The sequence below is a fragment of the Lepus europaeus genome, chromosome 9 (genome assembly GCF_033115175.1).
Source record: "Lepus europaeus isolate LE1 chromosome 9, mLepTim1.pri, whole genome shotgun sequence".
Classification (NCBI taxonomy): Eukaryota; Metazoa; Chordata; class Mammalia; order Lagomorpha; family Leporidae; genus Lepus; species Lepus europaeus.
This window is the reverse complement of record NC_084835.1, coordinates 106803413-106831252: the sequence shown is the minus strand read 5'-3', so window position 1 is coordinate 106831252 and position 27840 is coordinate 106803413. Positions and strand designations below refer to the sequence as shown.

The following is a 27840-nucleotide window of genomic DNA, read 5'->3' as shown; positions in this document are numbered from 1 at the left end:
CGCGTCTCAGAATCCAAGATGGCGGGGTCCAGGCGAAGGGGTCCCCAGGCCAGAGTTCGGCCGCTTCTCTGCGCCCTGCTGCTGTCGCTCAGTAGCTTGGTCTGGGGCGACGGCGTGGGAGGCGACCCCTCGGCTCCCGGCGCCGCTGGCACCCAGGGCGCGCTGCCGCATCGCCGTTTCGAGTACAAATTCAGCTTCAAGGGGCCGCACCTGGTGCAGAGCAATGGGACCGTGCCCTTCTGGGCCCACGCGGGGAGTAAGCTGGGGGCAGAGGGCGGGGGTCCCGGGTCCCCTCCCCACCTTCCGCCGCCGCCTCACGCCTTCTCTCTGCCGGTGCGGCGGTGTCCTGAGCGAGGGCCCCGTTCCTGCAGCCCACGCTGTGTGCGCCGTGCAGGGGAGCCTCTCGTCAGCCCCTCCCCTAGCCACCTTGGCCGGCGAGGGTCCCCGGGCTGTCCCCGGGGGTCTGCCTGCCCGTGCCGCCCACCCTCGCCCCGTGCTGTGTCGCTTCTGTGATCCCGTGGCTACTTTCCGTTTGATCGAGAAGTGTCTGGTTCCGTCTGCAGTTCCAGGCGCTCACTGCAGCCTGTGGGCATCGCCGCCACGTCTCCAGGGGACGCGGCCACCCCGCCTGAGGTTTGCCCCTGCCTCCCCTCGCGCGGCTTGCTCTGCTCCCGTGTCCGCGATGGCTGTGACACGCCGGTGCGCCGTGACCCGCTCTGGCTACAGCGGTGGCATCTGTCCCTCTTAGAGTCATTTTTAAGGCTGTGTCTAAGCTGTTGGGACGGCGCCTTAAATCGTGCCTCGCTCAGTGACTCGATGTGGTCTTTGAGCTTTGTCTTGGGCATCGTGTAACTGTAGAGGCACGCTGGCGCCTTTATTTGGTAAGAAAGGGGATGTGTTTTTGGTGTTGTTTCTGAACCTAAGACTAAGTACAGGTCGGTACCTTAAGCCCTTTAAAAGTTTTTTTTTGTTTTTTGGTTTTTTTTGGATGGAGAGAACCTCTGCTTTGTGTCTAATGTCTCATTGATTAGTAGGAGCTGGCGGCGCGTTTACATTTGTGAAAGCAAACTTATCTGCACTTGTGAACGCTGATGTGTCCGTGCTGACTAAGGGATTGGCCGTGGCCCTTGGTCTGCGGCGAGTCTGTGCAGTGACCATCAGATGCCACACTTTGGAACAAGCAGCGGATCCCTACACCCGAGGGGAGGAGCTCTGTTCTAGCTGGGATACAATCTATATGTGCGATTAAGCCATTAGCCACATTAGGCCAGCGATTTAGGTTGTCTGATGGTTGAGATGAAATGTTTTCTTCCTAGAAAGTACCGAGTAGGAAGCATGCCTTTAGGAAAGGCCCATTTGCCTCAAATTAGTGAGTAATTAAAAGCTGTAAACTTCAATTTGACTTAATAACCGAGTCATCAAGTATTTGGAATAAAGGGCAATTATTCTGTTCCTTGGATTTGTGTATTATGTGTCCGCACCCCAGAGATATGGCTGGGCATTTGTTATCAGCACAACATTGTTCTCAACGCAAGACACTGCTGCACGGGATCCCAAACGGATGTTTTTGGCCTTGTTGTTCTTTTTTGGGTTGAGGATGAATTTTTCAGTTAGTGGGGATGGATTTCTTCATGTTTTTTGCCTCTGCACTTCCACTGCCTGCCTGCTCACTTCTCTCTCTCTCTCTTTCTCTCTCTCTCTCTCTCTCACACACACACACACACACACACAAACATACCACATCAGCCAATTAGGAATGTCAGTCAGCTACTCAGATTAGCCGCCTTGACTTTGTCTCCAAAGCCATAACCAAACTAGTCTTGGTCTTCTGCACAAGTGACAGGCTTATGTTCCATAGTGAATTCACGTCGTGTGGCTGGGCTGAATTTGAAACCCAGGATTAGTGTTTTAGCCGTGACGGTTCTACTGACCCTGGGAACCACTGCTGTGGCAACCGCCTGCTTTCATTGTCACTCTGACTTTTATAGTCTTGCTGTTTCTTTACACTGTTCATCATTTTTCCTTTTTCATTTTGCCCCGCCGTCCATTATTTAAACATTTCAAAAATGAAGAGATTCGAACACAGCCTTCTACAGTGAGCCCCACGAGGGCCACATCTATGGTGTTTCTCTGTCTTAACTCTGCAGTCCTTTTGTCCTGTCAGTACACATCTTTAGATCACAAGGGCAGAAAAACAGTAAGAGTTTGTAGACTTGTGTTACTCTCAAAGCTCTTTCACCTCCCTTCTCTGATTTGAGTCTTAGTAAACAAGGCAGATATGACCTGCTTTATAGATGAAAAACTACAGTTCTTCAAGGTTGAAGTTCTTGGAAAAGGCTACACGGCTAAAAAAGTGTCAGTAAAATTGAACGGAAGGCTAGGTCTTCTGGTTCTGTCCAGCACTCTTTCCACATTGCCGCTCCTCCCCAGCCTTTGAGTGTTTGAGAGCGATGGTGACAGTGACTGAGCTTATTAAACTATCTTTTCTTTCTGTCTGTTTCTTACCTGTAAAGTGATAAGTACAGTTGTCTTGTTTCCCATGTCATATCTGGCTAATACCTGACAGGGTGTGTTAGAACTGTTCAAATTGTAGGCCTGATGGTGCTTTAAGAATTAGTCCAGTAATAGGAATGGCCAACATTTATTGAAGTGTTGACATGCACTTAAATTGACACTTACATACCTGTGAGGTTGTTAGAGAAATGAGGTCACTTGGCTAAGATGGAATAATTCATAAGTGGCAGAGCTGGGACTTGAACCTAGCCTGAAGATGCAAAGTACCACTGTTGGAATCACTGTTTTCTCTGAGAATCTGCTGAAGCAATAGAATTGCTTGTTGAATGGAAGTTCAGTTGTTTCCTCTTCCTACATGAATACACACAATATTTTACATCTGACTTTCAGGGTACTTATAGAAGTGATTGAGCCTGGCCCCTTCATTTTACAGGTGAACATTTGGTGAACCCAAGAGAGTAAGAATTATTTACTCAAAGTCACACAGCTGAACTGAGACTAGGAACAAGTCTGTTGATTCCTAGTGGTATGTTCTTTTCATACTGTTTGAGCTTCTAACATTTGTAAACTGGTGAAATACTTGCACATTACAGTGTCATTCTAAGGAGGCAAATTTGAAAGATATTTCCAAAAGAATATTATGAGAATCAAATAGGTCGCCTTTTTAAGTCATAATTTCCCCCACTTGTCCCCCTACCCTTGAAATTTTTGGTGTTTTATGATTGCAGTTTTAATTGTCCTTTTCTTTTCTTTTCTTTTCTTTTTTTTTTGCAGAGGTATTTCACCATTCAAAAGCTAAAGGAAGTGTTAGCCCTAAAATTTTAAAGTTGAAACTCTCAACAAGAAATTATTTCCTAGCAAAATTATTGTACAAGTTACTAATTAAGATTTGATTTCCATAGGTATACGTTGCGGTTAGTTAATGACTTAATTGACTTGCTCCTATTTATAGCTTATATAGCTTTTCTTCTCTTGTTTTTGTTCTAGATGCTATTCCAAGTTCAGATCAAATTCGAATAGCACCATCTTTAAAAAGCCAAAGAGGATCAGTGTGGACAAAGACAAAAGCAGCCTTTGAGAACTGGGAGGTGGAGGTGACATTTCGAGTGACTGGAAGAGGTCGAATTGGAGCTGATGGCCTAGTATGAGCACTTCTTTAACCTAGAAAATGTTTAAAAATACAAATGCCTATAACATTGGTCTCTAACTCTTCCTTATATATTTTCAGGCAATTTGGTATACAGAAAATCAAGGCTTGGAGGGCCCAGTGTTTGGAGCAGCTGACATGTGGAATGGTGTTGGAATATTTTTTGATTCTTTTGACAATGATGGGAAGGTATGTATGTTGTCAGGACTGTTACCCACTTTAATATATCTGCCAGCAAGATTAGGCTGAGAAAAATAGAGCTTGCCTAACACTTTCATCCATTTAATAGTAGAAGACTTCTCAAGCAGTGTTTTAAATGTGATAATTAGTCCTTTTATAGCCGGGAATTTATAGACCAATTTGAGGACATAATGGAGCACCAGGTTTGAGAGTTGTGTGTGCTTAGCAATTCTGGTGGGTAAACATGAGTGTTTGGATGTTGGCAGTGAAGCCAGTAGTGTTGATAAGACTGTAACAGTTTGCTTTCTTGAGTCTGTCCAAATGTAGGACTACTGTGGACTCACAGTAGTCTTAATTTGTCATACTTGAGTCATTCTTTTTAATCAGGCCAATTTATCTAATTATCTCTCCTAAAATAAGTAAGAATAAAAAGTACTCAGATACTGGAAATATTAGCTGTGGTTTGGCTGTCTTCTGATTGGTGATATGGTTGTTTCTCTGCAGATTTTCAGAGAGCATTATTTGCAATTTAAAGGGAAATTTTAGTAATTCCTTGAATGCGGACATGTTTTTTTAAAATTTTGAGTCCTAGAATTGTAAAGATATAAGACGTCTTGTAGCACATCAAGAATGATCTAGAAATTCTTAAGGACTTAAATATATTTGTTTATTTTTTTAGAAAAATAATCCTACGATAGTAATTATAGGCAACAATGGACAAATCCAATATGACCATCAAAAGTAAGTGTGATTCTTACCTTATTCCTAATTTCAGCTTCTCTTTGCAAACCTTATGAAATACATTGTTTCAAATCTGAACACTTTCCAAAGGAAATGAAATGATTCTTTCTCTGCCCTGTATTTTGTAACTTGGTTGAAAGGTCTTAGGTTAGCCCTGTTTTAAAGTTCTTTTTGTGGGCCACCCCAACTTTCAAAAATAAATGGTGTTTTTATTCTATTTAAAATTATATAATACTTTTGAAGGTTTGTAGAATATTCCAGCTCTCGATGATGTTACTAGTCCTGCATTTTCATCTTTATTAGAAAATGATCTTTGTCTCTCACTATCCACTCTGCCTGTCCACAAAAAAAAAAAAAAAAAAATGATCTTTGGAAAGTAAAGTTGGGCCTTGACCAAACTGATGAGTAAGCAATTTGAGCCTGCTTATTCCACTTTAATAGTGCTCTGTTTAAAGACTCAGTGGGCTACAAAGCTTCTGAGTGTTCAGTGTATTTATGTTTCTGAATTAGGTCTGTACACTTTCTATTTTCACGTATTTGTTGTGGAGGAATTGCCCTTTAACCAGTCAGTGAACTGTAAGAAAAATTACTTCCCTGTGCTACTGTTCCCTGTTTCTGTCCCCGGCGATTTGCAGCCCTGGAGAGCTGCTCAAAATAGACGCCTAGGCCGCTCCTTGTGATTCTCCTTAGTGGATGTGGAGTGGGATCCAGGAATCTGCGTTGTTTGAAGTTCATGAGTGATTAGGATTCTGCCCTGGGGGACGGACTCTGTCTCAGTCTCGTATAGAACTCGTATTTCCCACGCCATCAGCACAGGGTGACCTTGGGCTTCCAGTGTTACCCTGAGTTTTGACAGAAGAAAGTTCATGTGACAGCTGTAGGTGTTCTGAATAAACTTGAAATATCCCAAGACTTTGTCCTAACTGGATATTGTTTTAACCTTCCTAAAGCTGTAAATACTGAAAAGCCTTCCAAGTGTCTCATTTGTCCTCTTTTCTCTCGTAGTGACGGTGCTAATCAAGCTTTAGCGAGTTGCCAGAGGGACTTCCGTAACAAACCCTACCCTGTCCGGGCGAAGATAGTGTATTACCAGAAAACGCTGATGGTAAGTAACGTGGTTTAGTCATCATCACATGAACAAGATTCTCATAGGACTTCTCATTACACATTCTTGATAGAAATTAAATACACGTAACTTTGGATGCTGCTTTAGTAGTCATCTGTGTTACTCTAAGAGAGCAAATATGGCTTCAAAGCTCCATGGAAGTGGTCACCTGTTGTCAGATCTTGCCAGTGGGTTTCTATTCTGGCAGCAAATGTGTGAGCACCCCAGTGTATGGCACATGTTATGTGTATACTCAAGCCTTCAGGATGCGAACCTGAGTAAGAGACACATAATTAGTGTTAGGTTGCGTGTTAGAAATTCCCACATAGACATCATTAAGGGATCTCAGGGCTAGTTGGGAGTGGGAAGGTCAGGAAAGATTTTTCAGAGTTGAGCTTCTTCATAAAGGGGCGGCAGGAAGTTTAGAGTAGGGGAAGAGTGTGTGTGTACTCTAGGCACGGAAAGCAGGCAGAGAACCTTCCAGAGGAGCTGAGATCGTTGGGAAAGGGGACAGGTTTATATGGCTGGAAGATAGCAGAGATCAGTGGGCATTTTCTGCCTTACCAGTATGATCGTAACCTTCTCAGGACGGGTGTTGTAATTGTGTGCTGTATTGCCCATGGTGTGTAACACTGCACGTATTTTAGGTACTCAGGAAATGTTTATTAGATTAGTAGCTGTACCCCTAGCTTGTCCCAGTCATTCCCACATTGTAGGGAAAGGCAGAGTGAGGGGAAGTTGGAAGCAAGAAGTGCTGTTGGAGGAGCACAGGTAAAACAAGGTGCTTTAAATACCACAGTGTAGTCAGGAACAAGGGTGGAAACTGTAAGGTGAGTAGAGTTATCGATGATGATATAAAGACGTGTTGCTGGCATTAAGCAATGGATGTGTCCTAGCCAGGTTTCAGTTACATTCATAACATGCCTGCTCATTTTTGTGCAATGAATGTTACACCCTTTTGGTGAAAAGAGTTAGAGCTCAACCAGTAAGGTTCTGATGACTTTTTAGTTTGTTAGAACACCAGGAAAAACTTCAGAACTGCTTAGGTTGCTAGTGTTGGAGTTGGAGCATGATTCATTTGCCTTTTTAACATTTAAAGGCCATTGTCTTACCAGGTGTTGATTCTGATTTGAAACACTCAGAGCAAGACCAGTTGTAAATGATGCAACCCGAAATTGAGATATTACTAATCAGAGGAAACAGATTCTAATATTAGTTAACTAAATGACAGACGATCTTTAAAATGACAGGTGATTTGTAACTGTTAGTTTGCATGTTTCCATCTCACACTTCATAGAAGTTCATCCTTCCTGCCCATAGGTCATTCTTCTCTTGCTGTAACATTTTGCCCATGTGACTTAGCTTCTAACAGTCCCTAACAGAGCTGTACTCTGGAGGTCACGATAAAAGTGCCCTTACCCTGGGGCCATGGAGCCACTACCGTGGGGCCTTTGCATCCACTCTGCCTCTCAGTGACTCAGATCTGGAGGGGGCTGCTGATAGGTTGTCAGAGTGAAAGGTATTGAAGAGGCCAAGCCCCTTCTTGACTGGGATAAGGAGAAGAGTTTCTGGTGGATTCGTGTGCTTTCTAGAATTCCTTCAGTATACGTTCTGCAGAGTAGAGACTTATGTGTCTTCAGTTTTTTCATTTTCTGTCCTTTTTATCAGTGCGGCTTTTGTCACTTCTGCTCTGCTGACCTTTGGCAATCTAATTACCCTTCTCATTTAATAAAGAGGAGCTCACTACTTGTTGAAGCAATCTATGTAATTCTCAAGCCAGTGCCGTTAAACTGTGGGTTAGCCTATTGGTTTTAGCTGTCACAGTCTCAGAACAGGTCTGACCTCTTCTGTATGGGCCATTCATGGAGCACAGTCAGGACTCCCTGAGTCTTCTCTAGAGTGCATGAACCATATTTCATTTTAGGAAAATGTTGGTGGGAAGTTACCACACTTTCTCTAAGTCTTCGACAGAAGTGGGGCAAAAAACATTTTCCGAAGTGAGAAATGAAATTTTGTCATTATGCCAACTGTTAGTTAAACTCACTCTTTATAATAATGGAGAGGCAGGATTGAATAGTCTCGGTTAACCTTTAACAGTGTCTGTGTAAAATCTATAGCTGCACTATGTCTGTCTAGGTAATGATCAATAATGGCTTTACACCAGATAAAAATGATTATGAATTTTGTGCCAAAGTGGAGAATATGATCATCCCCCAACAAGGACATTTTGGAATATCTGCTGCGACTGGAGGTCTTGCAGGTGAATCTTGCATTCTTTTAAAATAAAAGTTTGTGAATTAACAGTCACTGGGAATTGTACATTCTGGGGAAACGTAGCCTTGTTTAATTTTAACCTTTCAAGGCTGGTTGGAACCATCCCATAGTTAGTTATGCTACATGCAGACATGTAGCTTGTATGTATTACACAGGGCTGTGTAATACAGATGTGTGAATTAGAGCTCATTTTGGGTACCATTTTATACTGAAAGAGACGCATTTAAAGTCAAGGCTCTAGAAGGTAAGTTGTCAAGCGTGTTAAGCGTGGGAGAGGTGTCACCTAACATACATGATGAAGTTGGCCACCTGAGGAAATGTTGTTTTGGGACTAAGCTTGAAAGATATTGCTGCCGTTTTTTCCTATATATATATATATTATATATATATATATATATATATATATGATAAATGAGGTTATCCCTTGGCATTCATACTATTTGGTGTTTATAAGATATGGTGCATTATGAATATTTTTCAATCTGTGGATTGTTCCTTACAACCCGAGGAGAGATCCTGTTTTGCCTGGTTTTGGGTGGGTTGCCAGATCTCAGCTGGAAGGAGTTTTCTGAAGATCACATGGGGAGTAGCGTCCGCCCAGGAGGGCTGTGACTGTCGGGCTCCTGCCCCATTACACCACACGGTTTCTGCTCCGCACAGCAGCCTTGCCCGTGTTCCCCTCCTCATTCATCTGTTGCCGTCTCTAATCGCGTGGAAGGGGTGGAAGGCAGAGATTGCTGCACACTTGCTCTGCGGTGTGCGTCGTCAGTGTGAGGAGGCTCGGGCTGCCCGGCTCCTGCCTTCAGCTTGAGCAGCTTGAAAGGCCTTTGGTTTCTTGTGTGACTTGTAGGTAAAGTTAGGATCTTCTTCATGTGAAACAACGTGGAAGTGAGGGAAAGAGAACAGATAGCATGAGAAATACATGGAGGACAGGATTTTGTTTCATTTGGTGGGGACATTTGAGGGACAGTGTGGGGGGATCTTGGTGCCAGGATATTATTATTTTTTTTTTTTTTTTTTTTTTTGACAGGCAGAGTGGACAGTGAGAGAGAGAGAGAGACAGAGAGAAAGGTCTTCCTTTGCCGTTGGTTCACCCTCTAATGGCCGCCGCGGTAGCGCGCTGCGGCCGGCGCACCGCGCTGTTCCGATGGCAGGAGCCAGGTGCTTATCCTGGTCTCCCATGGGGTGCAGGGCCCAAACACTTGGGCCATCCTCCACTGCACTCCCTGGCCACAGCAGAGAGCTGGCCTGGAAGAGGGGCAACCGGGACTAGAACCCGGTGTGCCGGCGCCGCAAGGCGGAGGATTAGCCTGTTGAGCCACGGCGCCGGCCCAGGATATTATTTTTTAAAGCAGTACATATAAAGTAAATTAATAGCTGTGAACATAATCTGCCACAGTTTTTATCTCCAGCCTTTTGTTGTTTAATTTGTAGATGACCATGACGTCCTTTCTTTCCTGACTTTCCAGTTGACAGAGCCTGGAAAAGAGCCAGTAAGTAGACAGAGTTTTTCTTCCAAAATTTATTTCTGTTTTCAGTGGTGTTGGCCCATGGCTGCAAACATGGGGAGGCAGAGCTCGGTTTAGACTTGGTTTAGACTTGGTTTCTGCCTGTGACAGCTGTGTGAGGTCACTGTTACCTCTGTGGTGCTCCTTGTCTTCCCTGGTAAAACATGTTTATGCCGGTCATGCTGTGCTGCTGTGAGGATTAAACGAGACAGTGCACTACAGCAAGTGCTCCGCAAATGCTGACACTATGATTTTTGTATTGGTAGTAGCATGAGTTAATTCACCATGACTTATGTAAGGAACAGCTTTTTTTTTTTTTTTAAATTATTTATTTGAAAAGCAGAGTTACAGAGAGGCAGAGGCAGAGAGAAAGAGAAGTCTTCCATCCGCTGGTTCACTCCCCAAATGGTCATAATGGCTTGAGTTGGGTTAGTTTGAATCCAGGAGCTTCCTCCGGGTCTCCTATGTGAGTGCAGGGGCCCAAGGACCTGGGCCATCCTCCACTGCACCCCCAGGCCATAGCAGAGACTTGGATGGGAAGTGAACAGCCAGGACTTGAACCGGTGTCCACATGGGATGCCAGCACTGCAGGTGGTGGCTTTTCCCACTACACCACAGCACCGGCCCCAGGAATAGCATTTTTATGTTAACCTTCCAGCTAGTGGTACAATAGTTAAAATGAGAATTAAAACATATGGTGTCTTGCTGGTTTTCTTATCTTTTTCATGATCTATTCTTGAACTCCACAAAAGCCCACGCCAGACAGAGATATTTTGGAAAAAGAAAAAGAAAAGTACCAGGAGGAATTTGAACACTTCCAGCAAGAATTGGATAAAAAGAAAGAGGAATTCCAGAAGGGCCACCCCGACCTCCAAGGCCAGCCTGGTGAGTGGCAGGGAGCTGTTGGGGTGGGCGCTGTGGCTGACCCCTGTGTCTGTGCTGCCTCCTCCCTGAACTGGCACAGTCTCCGGGACTTCTGTAAGGGTCTGGAGATTGGCGATTGTAGCAGGGAGAGTGTGGCTTAGTGAGGTAGAACACTGTCTCCTGTGGGTGGACAGTGAACTGCGGGATGGAAGTGAACGGCTGTGCAGACAGCAGTGTTCTTGCCATGCTCATTTGTCCCTAAATCTAAATCCAAAAACAGTGCTGACCTAGGAGTTGAGGCTCAGTATTCGTTAATGAAATCATCTAAGGTTTATGTCTTTTATTATCATAGAGGTAATACTTTAAAATTAAAGAGATTAAAATAGTAGGATAAGCCAGTGTAGTTAAGAACTTAAGCATACTAATGTCAGAAATAAAACTTGCTAAAGCCATACAGAGTGACTTTAATTATCTGCTGTCTTTTATTCCCTGGTTTGTTCTCCATCAACTAAATGATTGAGGTTATACTTAATAAACCTGTGGCTGGCGTTTGAGCCTTATGTCACGTGCAGTTCTCTAAATGATCAACAGTCTGATTCCAGCTTAATTAAATATGCAGTTCTTTTTTTGAATTTGTTGTAAAAACCATCACCAATGATTTAGGGGTGTATCCTGAAGCTGATTGTAGTAACCATTTGAATGGTATAGTTTGATGAACTTTGACAGATGTGTGTACTCATTTAACCATCACTCATATCAGTACACAGAATATTTTTATCACCCAGAGTTCCCTCATCCCCTCTTCAAATTAGTACACCTCTCCATAGAATCTATAAGTATTTTGATTCCTATCACCATAGATCAGTTGTGCCTATCCACATAAATGAAATCACACAGTATATATGAAAGAAAATTATTTTTAAATTTAAAAATTCAGATCTATATATATAAAGTGCATTCCTTAGAGATAACAAAAGCAAATAGGAATTTAATTATGATTAAATTAATTGTATATTCTCTGGGAAATTATAACACTCTATTGATAATATCCAGTTTTGGTGAATGTTGATACTTTGGTCACTGATCGTACTTTGAAAAACACATGTAGTAGGTGACTCTAATAATTTTGGTTTGTAATTTCCTTTTCAGCGGATGAAATATTTGAGAGTGTAGGAGATCGGGAGCTAAGACAAATCTTTGAAGGACAGAATCGGATCCATCTTGAAATCAAGCAGCTGAACCGACAGTTAGATATGATTCTTGATGAGCAGAGACGCTACGTCTCTTCACTGACAGAGGAGATCTCTAAAAGAGGATCTGGAGTCCCAGGACAGCACGGGCAGGTGAGCTGTCAAACTGTGCACAAGTGCTGCACTGAGCCTTCGGCAGAGGGGGTGTAGGGAAAAAAGACTACGTTGGTCTGTGCTTCTGTAGAACGTGGAATATTGAGTTGGCTGGTCATCTTTCCTCCCTCCAGATCACACAGCAAGAAGTGGATAATGTTGTGAACACTCAGCAGGAGATTCTGAGACAAGTAAATGAAATGAAGTAAGTATATAAAAGTAGTGTCGGAGTATTACATCCTTATCTTGAATGTGTGACTTGTCTTTGTATACAATCACTGTATTATAAGATTCCTCCAGGAGGGTAAAAGTCATATTCTAGATTCATTTTATAAATAGGGGAAGAAATATAGGAATTTTGAAGATTAGAAACTAAAAATGTTTAAATTTTTAAATTGTTCTAAGGTACAAAAGAAAAAATGTTTAAGCATTTGATTTTATTTATTTGAGAGGTAGAGTTACAAACAGAAAGAGGGAGAGACAAAGAAAGGCCTTCCATCTGCTGGTTCACTCCCTAAATGGCTACAACGACCAGAGCTGAGCCGATCAGGAGCCAGGAGCCAGGTGCCAGGAGTTTCTTCCTTGTGTCTCATGTGGGTGCAGGGTGTGTCTCATGTTGGGCCATCTTCTGCTGCTTTCCCAGGCCATAGCAGAGAGCTGGATCAGAAGAGAAGCAGCCAGGACACAAACCAGCACCCATATGGGATGCTGGAACTGCAAGCAGAGGCTTAGCCTACTATGCCACAGCACTGGCCCCTTGTTTTAGCATCTTTAAAAAACAGATTTGTTATAGTTACTTGACAAAGCCAGGTATGTTCTTGTATTTATAAGGTATTTTGAAAATGGGTAATAGTAATAATTCTATGGAACATACTAGCGGAGTTAGCATCCACAGGGTTGTAGGACCATAATGTAGTCAGATTTGATGCAGGACTTATTTTTGCTTAATTGAAACCATTTTGAAGGAATTGTGTGTGACTCCTTTTGGTCGCTTCTGTGTTCTTTGAAGAAGCCCCCATTTCTTTATTTGAATATACTGGTCCAATACTGTGTCCTACTTTCTGGTACAATGCCACGTCCTAGCCTCATCTGTGAGCCAGACTAAACCTTTCTTCATAAGTAGCTTCTCTCAGTTATTTTACTTAAAGTAGCAAGAAACTGACTAGTATGAAAGATATGAGAATATGATGGTGCTGAGAGTCCCAGCCCTAAAAATATCTATTCATAGAAGTATCACTTCCCACTCATCTGCATGGCTACCCAATCCTGTCAGTATCTGCTTTGTTCTTCCTGTATTTCTTTGGCACATACATATTTTCTTAGCTCTTCTTCCGTGAAGGGTAGCATACTCTGGATACCCTTTTGGGCTTTGTTTATATCACTGAACAGTAATACTACAAATCTTAAGGTTCAGTAGTGGTTAGGAAACCCTAGCCATGCAGTTGAACTGTCCATGAAAGCACGCCCTGTGGGTAGTTAGCAGTCCTTGCCTCGTCCACTGTCTGAGAACAGATGCAATACCAACTGTAAGTTAATGTAAAAACTGAACTCGGATTTCTGAATTAATCCTCTAGAGCTTTTCTTCAGAATTAAACTTCAGAAAAAAAGGGTGTGTGTGTGTGTGTGTGTGTGTGAAATATTAGCCTTTTGTGGGAGGAATGATTTGTCTGGATTTTCATATTCTTACGGAATTATTTTTCTTTAAAAAAATTGTTTTGTTTTTTAAATTCAAGTCTAGGGGAGGGTGGAGACAGAGAAAGTGCCTAATTACTGGTTCACTCCCCAAAAACCTGCAATGGCTGAGGTCCATCCTGAGGGTGGGAAGGCAGTGCAGGTCTCCCGCATGGGTGACAGGAATGCAGCCGCTGGAGCCATCATTTGCTGCTTCCCGGAGTCTGCACTGGCAGGAAGCTGGAATTGAGAGTGGAGCCAGGAACTGAGGCCAAGCGACTTAATGCAGGAAGTGGATGTCTTAACCCACAGGCCGAATACCCACCTGGAGCATCTCTTTTTTTAGCAGAAGGAAAGCTTAAAAAGCATTTATATAACCTTCTTCAGTTTAGAAAAAGAGGAAAGAGGCTCTGAATGATAAAAGATCACAGTTTCACAAGAGTCAGACTTGATTCCCAGGATCATCCTACTTAACTGCCGTTTCTAACAGATCTCCTTACCAATTTTTATTTTCATTATAGAGGTTTTCAAACATACAAAAAAAGTTGAGAGATTAGTAGAAGGATCCTCTTCTCTGTCCCCATCACCCGGTGTCAACACTTCTGATAACCTCATGTTATAGATGAATACATCCATTGCAGCTGCCCTCAGCACCTGTGGATTCAGCCAACCTCTGGTTGAAAATATTTGGGGGAGAAAATGAAGTCTGTGCTAAATGTGTACACACTTTTTGTCTTACCATTATTTTCTAAATAACCACGTGGCATTTACATTGTATTAAGTATGACAAGTAATTTAGAGAGGATTTAAAGTCTGTGAGAGAGTATATGTAGCTTATATGTAAATACTACTCCATTTTATATAAGGGCCTGAAACGTCTTTGGATTTTTGTACCCACGGGTATATTAGTCTATTTTCTTTGCTAATACAGTACCATGGATGGTTAAGTTATAAAGAAAAGAGGTTTATGTTGTCTCAGTCTGATCCAAGGTTTAGTGGCCAATCTAGAGTCTGAGGTGGCCTGGGGTGACAGGGAATATGCATGTGTGTCTCCTCTGGTCTTTGTCCTTATAAAACTACCAGGATTCGGTCCTGGAAGCTCCACGCTGATGGCGTTATCTGTTCCTGATCACTCCCCCACCCAGAGACCCCACCTCCAAGCACTACAGTCAGATGAAATCACCCCCCTTCTAATACTCCATCATGGGATTGAAATTTCTACACGTGACCCCTTCGAGACACACTCAAGACCGTATCCACATCATGGCAGCAGGTACCCACGCATGATTGTGGGTCCGACACACGTACCCACGGATGATCATGATCCTCTCTGAGTGTTCACCACCAGGGGTGGCTGTAGCCTAGATCCATCATGTGGCTGCAGGTTGGAAAAGAGTAACGCTGGCATTCTAGAGAAGAAAGAGGTCTCCCATCACCTACTACCCTGAACTAGTTCAGGAAAGGTTCTACTGTGTTTGGAGTAATGAGTTGGTACCCTGGCAGCCTTCAAGGTTAAATAACAAGCGGTGATTTTTTTTCCCCCTCAACTCACATAGTTGACTGTGTTTTGGTTTTTTTTTGGATAGGCAGAGTGGATAGTGAGAGAGAGACAGAGAGAAAGGTCTTCCTTTTTGCTGTTGGTTCACCCTCCAATGGCCGCTGTGGCCGGCGCATCGTGCTGATCCAAAGCCAGGAGCTAGGCGCTTCTCCCGGTCTCCCATGTGGGTGCAGGGCCCAAGGACTTGGGCCATCCTCCACTGCCTTCCTGGGCCATAGCAGAGAGCTGGCCTGGAAGAGGGGCAACCGGGATAGAATCTGGCGCCCCAACCGGGACTAGAACCTGGTGTGCCAGCGCCACAAGGCAGAGGATTAGCCTGTTAAGCCACAGCGCCGGCCTTGACTGTGTTTTGCTGTTTCAATCCATTAGTCTTTGTTATCAATGCTGAAATCGTATCATCTGTGGCCACGAGCAGCCCCTCCAAGTTAGCATGTATGTCCTAGGAGCACAGACCCCGTGGTCTGGGTTAGCTTCCTTCCTGCTGAGCGTAAGGCTCTCCTGGCTTCTCTTGGACATTTCTTTTCCCCTCCTGGCAACAAGGCATTTTTTTCTAGGGAGTCCTGAAATTTTAGTGGGGACAGTATTTGACGATAGTTTAGTGCGTAGTACGATAGTATCATTGCTTCTAGGCCTTTTCAGCAGACAGAAATATTTTTTACCTTTGATATTTGAATGAGGGTACTTTAAAAAGTTCATGGAAATGCATACGTGAAAAAAAAAAACAAAACTGGCTTGGTTCTAAGTATTTCTGCACCAAAACAAACCTATATTTTCATAGTTTTTCCATGAACTTTTTTGGAGTACCCTCGGGCATGTTGGCTTGTGCCATTTGATAATTGTTGTTTCTAAAATGTTGAATTCAGAATATAAATGCTCTCTTCGGTGATTAGGCAGCATTTGCCAATTCGTGTTTACCTTTCATTCTAGGTATTATGCTCGACATTTTCACATGAGTGCTTTCACATTTTCCTCTGGGACTTGGCTGTTAACCGTCCTCTATTCTGTGTCTTCACCCTGTCCCCCCAGTGCATTGTCATCTTTTTTTTCTTAAGATTTATTTGAAAAGCAGAGTTACAGACAGGGAGAGGCGGGGTGGGGGGGGTCTTTCATCCGCTGGTTCACTCCCCAGATGGCCGCAACAGCCAGAGCTGCGACCACCCGAAGGCAGGAGCCAGGAGCTTCTTCCGGGTCTCCCACGCGGATGCAGGGACCCAAGCACCTGGGCCATCTTCCTCTGCTTTCCCAGGCCATAGCAGAGAGCTGGATCAGAAATGGAGCAGCCAGGACTCAAACCGGTGCCTGTATGGGATGCCGGCACTGCAGGCAGTGGCTTTACCTGCTACGCCACAGCGCCAGCCCTTCCCCAGTTTATTTTCAAGACACTTAGCAGACTTTGTTCATTCCTGATTGTCTTCATCCCTGCTTGCTGACGTTGTCGGATTCAGGGTACTCACCATTCTCCTGGCCACCACTTCTACTCTTCTTTGCGGGTGTCCTTGCCTCCTCCACTCCTCTTTCCCTGTCCCACTCTCCCCTCTCACGTGGCTCCAGCCACACTTAGCTGTTAGCCTTCCTCTTGTTCAGAAGAACAGTAGTCCAGGACCACGCTTTAACCCTGGATCCCCTTCTGAGACTTCTGAACTTCGCTTTATCAGTGACCCATTCTGTCTTCCATCTTGCCTTGTCCGTCAAGATCACTTTCTTCCATTTTAAAAGACTTGCTCTTCCATGATTGAAATCTCATCAAATCAACCCAAATCTTGAACTAGCCCTTCTGTGCCTTTACCTGTTGCTTTCTCTTTTTCCTTCCCTCTTCATCTGCGTTTCAGAAGTAGACCAAAGGACCTCTGTCCGCCTCCAAACCGCCGTAACTGACACCAGAGCGCTGAACTCTTCTGAGGCGCTGGTCCCCTGTGCACCCCTCCCAGCCCTCATCTTGCTGGACTCCGAGGCGCGGTTCACACCTGCTCCTGCTCCTCCATCGGGAAACTTCCCTGTCGAGTCTTGTGCAGACCGTTCCCTCGTGGCTTCTGTTCCATATACTTCCCTTCACTGTTGCGCTTCCTTCAGTCATCCCTGGGAAAGTGTTTTTCTCCAGGGCTCTGTCCAGTCCTCTCTGATCTGTTCCCTAAACTGCCCCACAGGCGCCGCCTCAGGTTCACGTGCGGCCTGGGTGCCAGCTGAAGTGAAGGCATCTCTGTGGAGCTCTGGTTGTGCTGCGCGCCCAGACCGCCCTCCCAGGGAGGAATTGTGTTTTTGCCTGACAGTTAACATCCCTAGAAATTGCCTGGCTTATCACATGAACCAAGAAATGTTAGCAGAACCAGCAGGCGAATGAATGATTGAATCGGAGCTCATTAAATGACTGAACCTTTCTACATTAAAAAGACATTTATATGTAAGTAAGTTTAGGCTTCTGAGGAGTAAGGAGGTTATATATTCTGGGAGGCTTTAGACATTTTTTATTTTTGAAAGATTTATTTATTTGTAGAATAGAGTTACACAGAGAGATAGAGAGATCTTCCATCTGCTTGTTTACTCCCCAAGTGGCCACAAACAGCCAGGGCTGGGCCAGACAAAATCCAGGAGCCAGGAGCTTCTTCTAGGTCTCCCACGTGGGTGCAGGGGCCCAAGGACTTGGGCCATCTTCCACTGCTTTCCCAGGTGCATTAGTAGGGAGCTGGATCAGAAGTGGAATAGCCAGGACTCCAACTGGTGTCCATATGGGATGCTGGCATTGCATGTGATGGCTTAACCTGCTGTGCCACAGCACTGGCCCCAGGCTTTAGGCTTAGTAAGTATTTTTAAGTGTATTAAAATGTAATCCTTAATTTAGGTTTTAATGGAAAAGCTTAGACCCACATGAATATTTTTTAGTATATGTACCATTAAGAAGAATTTTAATCAATAATGACATTAATGCAGAAAACACTTGAGATACTTTGTAGCTAGTTTTACAATTTAAAAAAAAAAGATTTATTTATTTGAAAGTTACAAAGTGAAAGGGAGAGACAGAGATCTTTCATCTGCTGCTTCTCTCCCCAGATTAGCCAGGTGCCAGGAGCTTGTTCCAGGTTCCCCACAGGTGTGGCAGGGGCCTAAGCACTCTGCTGCCTTTCCCAGGCCATCAGCAGGGAGCTGGATCAGAAGTGGGGCAGCCAAGACAGAAACTGGTGCCCATATGGGGTGCTGGAGTTACAGGCGGTGACTTCACCCTTTACACCACAATGCTGGCCCCAGTTTTAAAATCTTTATTGATCATGTAAACTCAAATGTAATTGTGAAAAACTTTTACTGTATTTAGCAGTCTGGCATATGGGTTATTTCTGAGTGTAAGATTTGAGTCTGTGTTTTTTTCCATAGAGCTGTTTCTTTTTCATCTAAATTTTATTCCAAGGAACTAGGTGAAATAACTTGTTTACATGTTCATCCAAACTGAACCATAGCTGTGGAAGGCATTGGTAGGAAGTGAGCCCTGACCCCTATTCTCAAGGGTGTGTGCTGTGAGGGGGCGACAGCCCACCTGCGCAGATTCAGAGTAGAAATGGGGGCTTGTGGACTGGGGGTGTAGGGAGTGACTGTTTGGCAGGAGAGGATTGGGGAAAGGGAAGGGTGGCGTTGGAACCGGGCTTTCTGCTTTAGACCACAGGCACTGGGGAGAGATCATGACTAGAAAGAGCATCAAAAGACGGGGCCTTAACTGCAGAGGATACTGTCCAGGAATGGCAGGAGGCGAGACAGGTGGGCGGGAGTAGGGGGCGATACACTGAAGGTAGATAATGTAGACCCTTACTGATTTGATGTCCGTTTGCAAACATACACAGAGGTAGAACAGTGCTGTGAACCTTTGCATATCCATCACTCAGTATCAGCAATTAGCAGCATTATCCCAGTCCAGGCTTATTTTATCTGCCTCACCAACGAATCTCCAGACTTGAAGAAAATTAATTCATAATATAAGCATTAATAATAGGGTAGGCAGTTGGTGTGGCAGTTAAGTGGCCACTAAGGAGGGACATATACATCCCATATCAGTGGAGGTTTGAGAGAGAGGGAGGTCTTCCATCCGCTGATTCATTCCCCAAATGGCCGCAATGGCTGGAGCTGAGCCAATCCAAAGCCAGGAGCCTGGAGCTACTTTTGCGTCTCCCACGTGGGTGCAGGGACCCAAGCACCAGGGCCATCTTCTACTGCTTTCCCAGGTGCATTAGCAGGGAGCTGGATGGGAAGTGGAGCAGCCAGGACTCAGTTGACGCCCATATGAGATACCAGCACTACAAGCTGGGGCTTCAACCCACTGTGCTACAGCATCGGCCCCAGGTACTCTATTTCTAATCAAGCTTCCTGCTAATGCACATCCTATGAGGGAGCAGGTAATGACTCAAGTGATTAGGTCCCTGTCACCGACGTGAGAAACTTGGCTAGAGTTTAGGCTCCTGGCTTCGGCCTGGTCCAGCCTGATTACTGTATTGTGGGCTTTGGGAAGTGAACCAGTGGATGGAAGCTCTCTCTGTCTCTTTGTCTCTCTGCCTTTCCAATAAAATGAAACTAAACTTCTTCATATTAATAACAAGCTGTTTGGGGCCAGCGCCATGGCTCACTTAGTTAATCCTCCGCCTATGGCACCAGCATCCCATATAGGCGCTGGGTTCTTGTCCCAGTTGCTTCTCTTCCAGTCCAGCTCTCTGCTGTGGCCTGGGAGGGCAGTGGAGGATGGCCCAAGTGCTTGGGCCCCTGTGCCCACATGGGAGACCAGGAGGAAGCACCTGGCTCCTGGCTTCGGATTGGCGCAGCTCCAGCCGTGGCAGCCATTTGGGGGGTGAACTAACGGAAGGAAGACCTTTCTCTGTGTGTCTCTCTCACTGTCTAACTCTGCCTGTCAAAAAAAATAAATAAATAAAATAACAAGCTGTTTGCCATTTGTAGAGCCTTGTGTAGACTCCTAAGTAAAATGATGAGATTTTCAGGCAAACTAAAACTCAAAGCCATTCCTTTACTTATTAATAAGAAGCCCGTTATATTTCTGCCATTGTTAAAGGAAAATTTGTAGCCCCTACTGTTATGCCTGCAGATTCGTATCCAAAGGCACACCCAGTGGTCACGTAGGGAGTTTGTCGTGCCCTGCAGAGAGATGCCAGACTGCAGACACTCGCACCATCACTCAGCATACCAAACACCAAACATCCAGTGTTCCCACGTCTCTGGAACACACAGGTGCTGCTCTGGGTGGCTGCCAGTTGGCACACTGGGTTTGTACATAGGGGTTCTCTGACAGAGCTGCAAAGAGAGAGAGATGGTATTCCGTTTGTGTTCAGAGTTCCTGCAACTCTGGTTCTATGACTGCCTGGAGGAACAGCTGCTATACTCATGGTTGTGGTTCAGCACAGCAAAGAAGAGAGTGAAATCAGCAAAGGAAACAGTGCGCAGGGTCCAGCAGGAAGCAGGAGCAGACTCCCTCAGTCCTCTCCAGTCGGGTCTCGCAGTCAGTACTGTGCTTCTCCCAGCAGCAGTGTGTAAGAACAGTGCAGAGTGCTGCTACCCAGAGACTGGTGGCCAGGGTCCTTATTAGATCAGTCACATCGGTGTGCAGCACCTGACCTGAAATACTAAGTTGGTCTCCACTCTCCCTAGAAGTCAGCTGATACGGGGTAAGCCTGAGGCCTTGCGCAAACAAAAACAGACATTTGTGGAAAAACACGGTATTTGTGTAAAGTCTGGCAAGGCCCATGGCCCCAGGTCAGGCAGGGTGTTCCAGGGTTCACAAGCCATCTCCTAGCAGCAGGGCAAGCACATATCTGAAAACCTTTGGTATGTGCAGGGTTTGGACAGCGCAGGCCTGATGAGTTGATCTATTATGCTGCAACATTGAACACTTAGAAAGAGTTCAGTAAGGTAGGCTGGTGGTGTGGCATAGCTGGTAAAGCTGCCGTCAGAGAGGCCAGCATCCCATGTGAATGCACCAGTTTGAATCCCGGCTGCTCCACTTGTGATCCAGCTCCCTGTTAACAGCCCAGGGAAAGCAGCGGGAGGGAGATGGCCCAAGTGTTTAGGTCCCTGCACGCACGTGGGAGACCAGATGAAGCTCTGGCTCCTGGCTTTGGGGCCATCTGAGAAGTGAACTAACAATTGGAAGATTCTCGATAGATAGATAGATAGATAGATAGATAGATAGATATAGGTATGTCTGGATATATCTATCTCTCTCCTCTCTTTCTCCAACTCTAACACTCAAAAAATAAATAAATCTTTTAAAACAAACAAAAAAGGTTCCAGTGAGAATAAGAGTATCTCTGACTATGTTACTCGATATCCACTTACACTTTTAACTCAGATTATTATGTAGTATTCTTTGGTTATTTTTAAATAATCATTAGTAAAGGCAAAATGTAAAGTTATAGTTTTATAATTCTTTTCCAGTTTGGAAGACAGTTAATTGTGATATCTGTGACTTTAGAAAACTTGTCTTCCGAGTGATTGCATTATATAAGGGGAGTCTGTGTTTCAGGAATTCCATGAGTGAAACTGTCAGGCTGGTGGGCGGGCTGCAGCACCCTGGCTCCGCGGGAGGCGTCTACGAGACCACTCAGCACTTCCTTGACATCAAGGAGCACCTGCACATGGTGAAGCGGGACATCGACAGCATAGTGCAGCGGAATGTGGTAACTCGCTTTCCTTCTCCCGCAACGGGAACCGTGCTCGCCTTCCAAAGGGTTCACCTTCCACTTTCTTGTGCTAAAAATATGTTGTTCTGTATGTTCCAGATGTCTGTGTGTCCTGATTCTCTAGTTGGTTGAGACTGAAGAGCAGTTCCCATAACAGTTAACCCTTCACGGGCTGGCATTCAGACCACCTATCCCATGATTTGCTTCTGTGTAGTATTTTTATTATCATTTAATGAACATATTTTCTCATATCCACACATCGTTTACCCCACCACCACCAAGGTTCTGATCATTTCCTGGTACCTTTTCCGTTGCATTTGCCTTCCATCAGGTTTTGTGTGTCTCGATTGGGTTGGACTGGATTGGTGTCTAGCTCTGCTAGCTCTCCCCTGTGAGGCCCATTGGGAATATGCTTGATTCTTATTCCCTGGTCCACCAGAGGCAGAGCTCGAGTCCCGCGTGTTTTATAGAGAGTTTTATCTTAAAAGTTTTTTAAAAAAATATTTAATAGCCTTTAGGAAATATTTTAAATTAACATGTTAGTAATAAACATTAGGTTAAATTGGTTAGGTTAGGTTAAATTGACTTTGTTAATTAGCTAGTAAGTGGCAGAAGGGAAGAACTTGTATCTTGGACTTTATTTTCGCACACTCCCTTTCTTGCCCATAGTTCTTTGTATATGCCTTGACTGTATTTCTTTTACATATGCTACAGTTTTCTTGTTGACCATGACCTCTCATCCAAAGCATTATTATCTGTTCCTTTAGTTCTGACTGAGAATATTTTTCCCCAGCATTAGCCCATGTTGCAAAGATCCAGTTGATGCTGTGGGTAGTATGTGTGTATTGAACACCTTTGTTCATAGACATATTAAGAGCAAGTCATCTTGGAAGCCGTTCTGTCTAGACAGTGTGATCAAATCTCTGTTCCTTGTATTTAATTACCTTTTTTTTTTTTAAGATTTATTTATTTGTTTGAAAGGTAGAATTACAGAGAGGCAGAGGGAGAGGGAGGGAGAGAGAGAGAGAGAGAGAAAGGTTTTCCATCCTCTGCTTCACTGCCCAGATGGCTGCAACAGCTGGAGCTGTGCCGATCCAAAACCAGGAGCCAGGAGCTTCCTCTGGGTCTCCCATGTGGGTGCAGGGGCCCAAGGACTTAGGCCATCTTCCACTGCTTTCTCAGGCCACAGCAGAGAGTTGGATTGGAAGTGGAGCAGCCAGGACTTGAACTGGCATCCATATAGGATGGTGACACTGCAAGCGGTGGCTTTACCTGTTATGCCACAGCGCTGGCCCCTAATACCTCCTTTAAATAGAAGAAATACTCATGGAAATAGGATAGAAGACGTCCAGTGTCAGCTACTTTTTTTTTTAAGATTTTATTTATTTATTTGAAAGGTGGAGTTACAGACAGAGAGGGAGAGACAGAGAGAAAGGTCTGCTGGCTCACTCCCCAAATGGCAGTAACGACCAGAGCTGAGCTGATTCAAAGTCAGGAGCCAGGCACTTCTGGGTCTCCCATGCAGGTGCAGGGGCCCAAGCACTTGGGCCATCTTCCACTGCTTTCTCAGGCCACAGCAGAGAGCTGGATTGAAGAGGAGTGGCAGGAACACAAACCGGTGCCACAGACAGAGGCTTAACCCACTATACCACAGCATCAGCCCATCAACTATTCTTGTAAAAAGTTTTAGGGGTGGGTATTGTGGTGTAGCAGGTTAAACTACCTGCTTGAGGCTCCCTGTTAATGGGCCTGGGAAGGCAGTGGAGGATGACCCTAGTGCTGGGGTTCCTGCCACCCACATTGGAGACTTAGATGGAGTTCCTACCTCTGGCCTGGCCCAGCTCCAGCTATTATGGGCATTTGGAAGATTGATACTCCTCTCTCTCTTTCACTCTTACCTTCAAATAAGTAAAAAATGAATAAAGTGTTTTAAAATTTTTTTAAGTAATAAAAATTAAGGGAATAGAAGATATTTTGGGGAATGAATAATGAAAATGTTTTTATATAGCAAACTATGAGGTTTTAAGTACTTTTACATTTATTTCTTTTTCCAAACCACTAATTTGCCTAATAGTTACAGAAAATTCTCTTTTGTTACAGCCATCAAATGAAAAACCGAAATGCCCAGAACTACCGCCATTTCCATCATGTTTGTCCACAGTCCACTTTGTTATATTTGTAGTGGCGCAAATGGTGTTATTCATTGGATATATCATGTACAGGTAAGCCTTTGAGTAAAATCTGCCCCAACATTTTTCCTTTTAGTTTAATTTGAAATACTCAGCAAAGTTATCTATGCCCATAGTGTAGCTTTCAATACCTATAAGGTTAAGTTTGTACATAGCAAATACTTTTTCTTGCCTATTTCAGTTCACATGGGAGTGCACAGGTAGAATATATGCTTATCTTAATGTATTTTACAATCCAAAGGACATTGGTATTTAATTTTAAGCAGTCTAATTTCTTTCCAAGGTTAAGTGTATACAACTTTCAGTTTTTTCTTTTTTTTTTTTTTTCCCCCTTAGGAGTCAGCAAGAAGCAGCTGCCAAGAAGTTCTTTTGACCATCATTTTCATGTGTGTACATCGTGTACGTATGTACAAAACACTGACTTTTTAGGGAATTTAAGTATTTAAATTGCTTAATAGCCTAAATTATTAAATTTTGTATAAAATAAATGTTTAAACATTGGTTTGCAGTAAAAATAAACCTTAAAGATAACCACAAGTAAATTTGTTCATAGTACATAAATTTGTTAAGATTTTAGTGACTTGCTTGTCAGTGGCATGCAGCCACTGGACAGAATAAACGATAGAAAAGGGGGCAGCTCCTGGTGTGGACATCACCCCTCTCGTCCCACCCCCGCCTCCACTGTTGGAGGTTTCTGTGTTCACTGTAAACACACTGGCCCTCCTGCCTCCTCCCGCCCCCCACACGCTGGTCTCCTGAAGAATGCCCCATTGTGTTTGTTTTGTAACCAGAGTCTTTTCAGAGGTCTAAGACCTAGTCTTGCATTCCTTTCCTTTTTGTACAGCTCACTTTAAAAATCAAAGAATATTTTGTTGGAGAGCTTTAGGGTCTGGATAATAGATTTCAGTTTGCTTTTGACGTATTTCTTCCTGATTATCAGAGGTGTATTTCACTTTTAGAGGAAATCAAGAGGGGAAGTTAAGAGCTGCTTTTTGCCTGAAAAAAATCACTTGTCCTGTGAACATGTTTTCTCTGGGAATTTTGCCTGGTGATAGGGATTCTTTTCACAATTGCCCATATTGTTGAGTATCTCCGTTCCATTGATGTCAGTTCAATATTATGAGAATGCATGTGGTACTTGTCTCTCTCATCTTGTAGAACATGTAACTCAGCTCAGAGTGTGATTTTGGAGGATATTTTAAATTCACGAAGTCTACCACTAGGTTCTTGTTTACATTCCTCCCTGCCACCTGGGGGTCCTGACTGTTTTAAATCAAGGAGGCTGTGGTAGAAGTAGTTCTAAAATTTCCTGAAGGTAAAATTTGAAAAATAGAGTGAATACTTCTGATTTGCTTCCAAGGCCAGAACTAAGGATACTGTGAAGCAGTTGTTAGTAAGTTAACCTTGAAATACCAGACGGGAAGGGTTTATTTGGTTTTTGTTTTGTTTTTTATAAAAAGTCTGTGTACAGTTTCAGGTATTATAGAAACCATCTGTGAGTGACATTTTAAAATGCAGATTTAATTTTTTTTTCATTAATGTCTAAACTTTTACTGATTTCAGAATACTTTTTAGCTAATGTGGTTGTCTTTTTTGGGGCCACAGAATTCAAAACTGTAGTGTTGTGTACAATATGACTGATGAATTCTTTAGATACCATTTACAGATTGGGCTAATGACCCAAAATCTCTGCAAAGACTCCACAACAAGTGCGGTGTGAGCAGAGCCTCGCTTTGCTTTTTATGTTACCGTTTTTCCTGGAACCCTGACCGCAGTATGCTAGTGACGATTCGCTCCACTTCAGTCACTCTGCATGGAAGATGCTGTTGCAGTGGCTTTCCGTTGTAGTGCTAACGTTTGGAAGTTCATGTTTGAGAGACACCATCATCACAGAAGTTACTCATTCCATTAAAAAAATTAATGCCTTCAGAAGAATGTGTAAGTTGTAGACTATCAAGTGAGAAATCCTCTTGAGATAAAAGGCTGCCAAACCCAGTGTTATAAAGTCTGTGGTCACATGTGCTTGAACGTAAAAGGACTCCCAGATCTGAGCAGAATTTGTATTTCAGGCTAAGAATCAAGGAGAATCGTTCTGATTGGTCCCAGTACACGTGGAAGGGGCATGTGCAGAAATCTTTCGTTTTTTGCATGGTAAATCAATTTGCTTGGAAAGCAATCAGTAAAGCGCTTACCCAGGATGCTTGTCATCCTCTGAAGTTTGGGTTGTTCCTTCAGAAGCATTGACTTCAGGTAGCTCATTTCTGAACAAAAATGTTTGTTTTGTGGAAAACGCAGTCACTGCCGGATTCCTTCCTTTCTGTACGATTTTGTATAAATTGAATTTGTTCACTTCTCTCACACCAGCAAGTATTTTACAGGTGCCTTGGATTAAAACAGAATTGATTTAAAATTTTTAACCTATGTCATTATGTTTATGATGCCACTTTTAAAAAAGAAAATGCAAGTACAGAATGGCTGATACCCTTAGCTAATGCACTTGCTTGTTTTCTAATTGTTTGACTGCTTTACCATGAAGTGACAGACAATAAACAATGTTTTGTTGCATTTTAAAGGGATGTCAGTGTTTCTCAAAGTCTGGTCCCTGGGCCACCCGGGTCCCGGAGTGCCTGTGAAGACAGATTCAGGACCCGGTCCCAGCCACCCGCAGCACAGCTTAGGGGTGCAGCTTCAGGATACCTGTGTCAGCAGGCACCTCCTGTGCCTATGCACACAGTGCCTGAGAACTGCGGGGTGGGGTGGGGGTGGGCTAGGCGTTTTGTTTCCTTGGTTTAAAGCTGAGCAGAGAGCATAAGACAGTATTTTTATTATCAATGAAATTAGCAGATGTGCACTAGTTAAGTATGTGTGTAATATACTTAATGTTCCTTTTACTAAAACTCTTGATTCATTGGCAACTACAGACTAAATCCAGGTTGCTTCCTGTACCTCTTAGTACTTTGGCAATAGCTTTTAAACTCACACAGCCGACTTCAGATCGTGGTCAAGCCGTGAGAACTCCCATCTTGAAGCCTGCCTGCTAACGCTTTGTGCTCTCCTGATTATGAGGTTTCACCTCAGGCGTTTGTACTTTCTGCTAACCCGGGGAAGACGGAAATGACTTCAGTAGCGGATTGCCTGCCCTGCGCACCTGCAGCGCTCCGGTCTCCGGTCTTTGTAAGGAGCAGACACAGTTGTGAGGATTGAGACTGTGGTTGTCTTCCCTTGTCCGTGCCCTATCAGAAGGAGACGGTGGAAAATTACTGTATGGGGGGTTTTAATTTATAAGATACAGTGTAAAATCAACTCTTGCAACTTTTTAAATCTGTATGTTGCCTGTTTAATATATTTCTTTTATTATAGTACTTCAAGTTGAAAGGGGTTTTCTATCCACTTCAATTTCAATTGGAGAACATTTTGTCAAGTTTTTTTTTTTTTTTTTTCTGATTGTTATTTGATGCTAGCTGGAACTCAAAAAATGACATTGACCTTATGCAAATAAAGAAATATTTTGGTAAATTTGCTTTTTCCTTCATTGACCTTAGGCAATCAGTTGCTGTTCAGTTTCCATATAGACCCTGATTTGTGATGTTTCATTAACATATGTCCAGCACTGTGCCTCGGTGGCCTGCCGCCTGTGAAGTCAAGAACACTATGAAGCGATCACGGGCGAATGTATCCTCTTGCTGGTAATGCTAAGTACAGACTGATTAAAACAATGCACCTGGTGTTTCCACCGTTAATAACCAAATGGTAGGAAAAGCATGGTGAGTTACAGCAGGAACTCCTGTCATGACTAGTTAGAGGCAGTTTAAAAAACCTTCTCATCTTTTTGGCAAGCACCACGTTGCCAACTGATTCCAATTCTGAGAGCTGATGTGACATAGAAAGAAAAGGATGGGGTTGTGGAGTCAGACAGACCTGAGTTGGAGGCTTGGGCTTGGCTGTGCCGCGTGCCAGAGGCAACCACAGAGGCAACCCCTAGCCCATGCCTCACAGGCAGTTCTAGAAGTCTTCATGGAGAGGTTCTGAAAAATAGTACACCCAGTTGACAGACCCCTCCTCCATAGCGGGGTTCCAGAAACAT

The 27840-nt window shown here is 43.8% G+C and overlaps 1 protein-coding gene across 2 annotated transcripts; it reads left to right on the top strand.

The window, feature by feature from the left end:
• On the top strand, window positions 1-26328 carry LMAN1 (lectin, mannose binding 1). Of its 2 annotated transcripts, none has more exons than XM_062201756.1 (13): window positions 1-256; window positions 3502-3656; window positions 3743-3850; window positions 4521-4582; window positions 5588-5687; window positions 7824-7947; window positions 9396-9454; window positions 10222-10354; window positions 11483-11676; window positions 11811-11881; window positions 21411-21561; window positions 23668-23789; window positions 24093-26328. In XM_062201756.1, the coding sequence occupies exons 1-13, from the start codon at window positions 19-21 to the stop codon at window positions 24127-24129; spliced, it is 1554 nt and encodes a 517-aa protein (XP_062057740.1). In that variant the 5' UTR covers window positions 1-18; the 3' UTR covers window positions 24130-26328. The 2 variants fall into 2 exon arrangements, with proteins under 2 accessions (XP_062057740.1, XP_062057739.1); XM_062201755.1 differs by having other exon boundaries at window positions 21411-21564.
• The last annotated feature ends 1512 nt before the right edge of the window (window positions 26329-27840 follow it).

What these genes read in the sequence shown, in the direction of transcription:
- LMAN1 (XM_062201755.1), top strand. Translation starts at nt 19, where the DNA reads ATGGCGGGGTCCAGGCGAAGGGGTCCCCAGGCCAGAGTTCGGCCGCTT. An exon ending in CTTCTGGGCCCACGCGGGGA is followed by an intron (nt 257 to 3,501) that starts GTAAGCTGGGGG and finishes TTTTTGTTCTAG; the next exon opens with ATGCTATTCCAAGTTCAGAT. An exon ending in CAGAGCCTGGAAAAGAGCCA is followed by an intron (nt 9,455 to 10,221) that starts GTAAGTAGACAG and finishes ACTCCACAAAAG; the next exon opens with CCCACGCCAGACAGAGATAT.